This window comes from Camelina sativa, chromosome 8 (assembly GCF_000633955.1).
Source record: "Camelina sativa cultivar DH55 chromosome 8, Cs, whole genome shotgun sequence".
In the NCBI taxonomy this organism is placed as follows: Eukaryota; Viridiplantae; Streptophyta; class Magnoliopsida; order Brassicales; family Brassicaceae; genus Camelina; species Camelina sativa.
This window is the reverse complement of record NC_025692.1, coordinates 10083258-10088659: the sequence shown is the minus strand read 5'-3', so window position 1 is coordinate 10088659 and position 5402 is coordinate 10083258. Positions and strand designations below refer to the sequence as shown.

General features: G+C 38.3%; 2 protein-coding genes across 2 annotated transcripts; one reads left to right on the top strand and one right to left on the bottom strand.

Annotated features, from left to right (window-relative positions):
- LOC104706856 (ACT domain-containing protein ACR2-like) lies at positions 214-2543 on the top strand. The gene is made up of 7 exons (XM_010423082.1): positions 214-405; positions 520-571; positions 698-812; positions 897-964; positions 1053-1772; positions 1863-1967; positions 2142-2543. Exons 1-7 carry the CDS (start codon positions 335-337, stop codon positions 2523-2525), a joined length of 1515 nt encoding a protein of 504 aa, XP_010421384.1. The 5' UTR covers positions 214-334; the 3' UTR covers positions 2526-2543.
- On the bottom strand, positions 2716-5166 carry LOC104706855 (probable glycosyltransferase At5g25310). The gene is made up of 4 exons (XM_010423081.2): positions 4819-5166; positions 4491-4666; positions 3494-3842; positions 2716-3403 (listed from the first exon to the last, which is right to left on the bottom strand). The coding sequence occupies exons 1-4, from the start codon at positions 5104-5106 to the stop codon at positions 2735-2737; spliced, it is 1482 nt and encodes a 493-aa protein (XP_010421383.1). The 5' UTR covers positions 5107-5166; the 3' UTR covers positions 2716-2734.

Sequence of the window (5402 nt, the reverse complement as noted above, 5' to 3'; positions counted from 1 at the left end):
TCTAGAATGTGATTTAATCATTATCCTTGATGTATCTATAATAGAATTTCTATTAGATATTTTTCAAAAGTTTTATCTCTAGAATAACTTCTTCCACACGTTATTTCACACTTATTCCCCAAGCTAAATTTAGTAAATGACCATCTTGTTAAATCCTCTGTATTAGAAGGTTGAAATCTCTTCTTCATTCACAGCCTCCTCTGTCTAAGATACCAATCTAACCTTTTTGCCTACACGGTTTCATATATACACACACACAAAAAAAAAAACCCTCAAATCTACAAAAACACATATTTCCTGACCTAATTCTAATACAGATCGTGTGATAGGGACGATGCAGAAAGTTTGCTGGCCTTACTTTGATCCTGATTTTGACAATCTCGGTGAACGTATATACGGTCCACCGTAAGCTTTTTATTTTCATCTCTAATAGATCTGTTGAACATCAATGTATATATGAGTGCATGTGTATAAAATTTTCTAATCATCACCTTTATATTTTGTGTGTGTTATTTTCAGGTGCAGGGTCTACATTGACAATGACAGCATCCAAGATTGCACCGTTGTGAAGGTACACAGAAAATATTGGATCCAATGGTGTTCTTTGTGCGAATTGTTCTTCTGTTTTGTGGTTCCATTGTGCATATCTGGTTGGGGTGTCCTCTAATTAATGTGAAACGTACGGTTGATAATGAAGGTGAACAGCGAGAACAAACAAGGACTTCTTTTAGAAGTGGTGCAAATCTTGACAGACATGAATCTTATTATCATCAAGAGTTACATCTCTTCCGATGGTGGTTGGTTCATGGATGGTATAACATATAAATTAATTTCCTTACAATTTAATTTAGTTGAGGAGCTTAGCTTTGAGAACTTACTTGTATATATGTGTGCAGTTTTCCATGTTAAAGACGAGCATGGCAATAAACTCACTGATAAAAGCGTCATCAATCACATCACACATGTTTGTCTTAAACTTTAATCCCTGAATGAATCATATATATGTTTGATTTGAGTGTAGTAATGAGTTAGATGAAATTAATAATGTATAGGCCATTGGTACGAGTAGGCGAGAATCAGATTTTATAAAGGCTAGTGAAGCGAGTAACAACCCAAACAGCAATGTCTTGGAACCTCCACTGGCTGATCACGGCGAACACACAGCGATAGAGATGACCGGGACAGACCGACCTGGACTCTTTTCAGAGATATTTGCTGCTTTTGCGGACTTACATTGCAACGTATTGGAAGCTCATGCTTGGAGCCACAATGCTCGTTTGGCTTGCATAGCCTATGTTTCTGACGACAACACTCACGCTCCCATAGATGACCCGAGCCGCTTGGCTTCCATTGAGGACCACCTCAGTACTGTTATACGTGCCACAGCAGATCCTGCTTCCAACTCTACACACGTGGGTCACAAGGAGAACGAGACCGATGGGTTTCTTGCGGGACAAGGCAAAGGGTGTATGAATAGTAACGTAGAGAGACGGTTGCATCAGCTAATGCTATCTGTGAGAGACTTTGACGAACCGTTTTGTGAGCCTTCACCACTGTCATTATTTTCATCCAAGTTATTGTACGGTGATCAAAAGGAGAGGAAGACAACGATAGTTTCGATTGGGAATTGCGAAGAGAGAGGATACTCTATTGTGACAGTAAAGTCTAAGGATCGAAGAAGGCTCATGTTTGATACAATATGCACTTTAGTTGACATGCAATATGTTATCTTCCACGCCGCTCTACGGTCCGATGGAGCTGATGCTTTTCAGGTAGACCAAGAAAATATATCTATAGCTTCCTTGAAACCATTAGACCCCTTTTCGGGTTCAAATGTTTATCTAATGTTTTGAAACTTGTAGGAATACTTCATAAGACACATAGATGGAAGAGCTTTGAACACGGAAGGCGAGAAAGAACGGGTGATTAAATGCTTAGAGGCTGCGATAGAACGTCGGGTTTGCGAGGTAATGTTAACATTTCTATTATGCTTTAAAACCAGAATAGATCAATCTACACAATTACTAACTTTGAGATGTCTCAGACAGAAGAAATTTAGAGGAAGATTCACCAAAACTGTTTGGATTCTAGTTAAGAATGGTAAAACAATTTGGGTGTGTTGGTGTGTGTGGCTAATGCAGGGGGTGAAGTTGGAGTTATGCGCTGAGAACAGAGTAGGCTTACTCTCTGACATAACCCGTGTCCTACGTGAGAACGGCTTGACTGTTGTCCGAGCAGACGTGGAGACGCACGGTCAGAAGTCTCTCAACGCTTTCTACGTCAGAGATATTTCCGGCAACAAAATCGATATGGAGTTTGTGGAATCAGTGAAGAAAGAGATGAGACCGATCCATCTCGAGGTCAAGAATGAAGACGCAAGAACAGACATAGTTGGACCTGATGATCCACCATCCTCAGCTGCACCGCAGCCGCAACCACAACCTCAACCTCACCGTCTCTCCCTTGGTGACATCCTTCGATCGCAGATGGAACGCCTTTCTCTCAACTTCGTCCCAACCAAATGATTGATTGATAGTTAGTAATTATGGGTATGGTATAAAGATTTAAATCTTTTAATTGCTTAGTAAGTTGCAATAATTCATTATTCATTATAACTAATTATAACATCAAATATTATCCTTTTCACCATTAAATCTAGACTTTAAGGTTTACATACATTTCTGAGATATATGAAAATCTAACAGAAAATTACCTATGAGTGGTCATCATATCCTTACGTAAGCCTCAAGTTAAGTCTACGTAACCAAATAGAGTGAAGAGTCAAGTGAAACGCATCAAACCTCTTAGGAGGATCATTAAGCTCGAAATGTCTCCTCACAGACCGCAAGTTACGTTTAAGCCATTCGTATTTCTCATCAGAGATCGACATGAGAATCTCCTTCAACCTAGGAATCTCTGAAACGTCGACCAGAACAGAGAAAGTCTCCCAACGAAGAACATCAGTGAACGGCAACACGAAGTTAACCGAGAGAATGACGGGGATACACTCGGAGTAGATGGCTTCAGTGACTCTAGGGCTAGCAACCTCGTAGCCACTGGGACAGAAACAGAACTTTGAACTTCTCATGAAATCGTAGTAGTTTAAGTGTTTAGGAAGGTATTCATATACAGGCATTTCCGGGTCACGCTGTTTCCAGTGTTTTAAAAGGATCGGTCTGACAGGACCGTGGACACCACCTGCAAAGAACCCGAGGTAAGGCCGCGGAGAAGCGGATAGGGTTTTAGAGGACCTGAGCTTGGGATCAACTTCACCACCATAGAGTTTGATCTCAGGAAGAGTTACGTCTTTTGCAGGGTTAAACCCTTCTGATGTATTAGCATTGCACATAACTCGAATCGATGTGTTGAATAGATCCTTATTAGCATGTGAAGTGAGAGGTCCCTGCATTAGTAAATAAGACAACAGTTCATACCAAATTCTGTATAAACCAAAACAAAAACAGAGATGATGAAATTGTTAATTAATTATTACCCAATCATGACAAGCAAGCATAAAGTGATCAGCTCCACTAGTACGATTCCAAAAAGGATGATTAGTAGAAACCAATCTAATATAATCAGAAACGAACGTTCTCAAAGGCTCAGCATTAGAATTGCCTTCGTATAAGTATCGAACCAGCCAAGTAACACTAAACGGCAAGAAGTAAACATAAGCTTGGCTCGGATCGTAAGTACGAAACCTCGTCTTCCTATTCTCCAACTCCGTTATAAACCTCCCTTCAACCGCGTATACACTCTTACACGGTCCATCGTGAACTAAAGGCGGCTCACCTTCTTCGTATACATACACCTTAAACCTCTTCTCCATTTCCAAGTAACTCCTACAAAAATAGTAACAACACATTACACTTACCAATAAATAAACTAAACGGTACGTATGATAAACTCATTGTTAAAAAGGGGATGAACTCTCTGACACACTCTTTGTAAGTATATAGACTAAAAGTGATTACGGACCATACAAATATTAAATTAGTGTAACTGTAAGCTATATAGCTTGCGCAGTAATTTAATAGTGAAAATGACACATGACAGTCCTTAACCTTAATTGCACCGCCTAGTATTATAAATATTTTGCACATACATAGTAGACTGATTTGATTCACATAATCATCTCTAATCTTAATGTATTGATTGCTTGAGAAAGGCTCAAAAAAAAAAAATCATAATCTTGATCTTTAGTGTATATACCATAAAGCAGGTTCATCATCATCATGTATAAAAAAAAAGTATGCATGCTTTTTTTCAGAAACTATGATACAAAACCAGTGGTGTGTATTCAAATTCATGGATTCGTTAGCGTCAATTACAAGAATCTTTATAAAATGTAAAACTAAAATCCACGAAAATTAGCCGTGCGCAGTGACTTTAAAGCTAAGTAGTTTCAAAAAAGTTAAACTCGAATTTTTGGAATCTAATTAAAATTTTTTTAAAAAAAAAAAAAAAAATCATGGAAACTTAGAATTTACCGATGTAAAGCTGAAGGATTACGATAAATTTCTGGGTTTGGAAGATCGATTTTGAACAATGTAGTAGTATTGTTACGATTCGAAGAAGAAGAAGCTTCTAGAATCGAAGCTCTCGCTTTCGCTAATCCTTCTTCCACTAAATTTCTCCGGTTTGGTTTTCCCGGTTTACTCTGTAACTGAATCCAACATTTTGAAAATTTAACGAAACGGAATCAGATGAAGATGACGATGACGAGAAAAAGCTCAGATTCGAATTTTGAAAATTTACGGTTACAGAGAGAGAGAGAGAGAAAATTTTTGAAATTCGAATTTTGAAGAAGAAGCTTACTGTTACAGAGGAATTAGTAGATCGGAGAGAGAGGATCTGTTGAGAAACATCGCGAGAATCAACGACGACGACGGCGGCTTTGTTTTTTTTTTCTTCTTCTTCGCCGGCGTTAGTAGTGTAAACGTTTCTTTGGAGAAGCTCAGTGTCTGGGAACGAGAATTCGAATTTCTGAAGAGAGTAATCGAAGAACGAAGTCGAGCAACGAGATAACAATACAACGAGCGCGATCGATCCGATACAAATCGGGATGAATCCGAATCTCGTGTACCGGTTCTGAAACTTTTCCATGATTTCTCCGAGAAAACGCTTTCCCGGGAAAATTATTAGAGAGAGAGAAGGAGAAAGAGAGAGTTGTGTGAGAGAGAGAGAGAGAGAGTGTGTGACGAAATGAAAAGGCGCGGAGAGGTATGTGCCAAAGTTTGTTTTAAAAAAAAATGAGAATTTTAAAAAAGGAGAGTTTAAAAAAAAATGAGAATTTTTTTAAAAAGGAGAGTTTAAAAAAAAAATGAGAATTTTTTTTCACAATTTATTCTTATAAAACAGATTTGTTCAGTGTTCATGATTCAGATAATTTCTACTGTGTT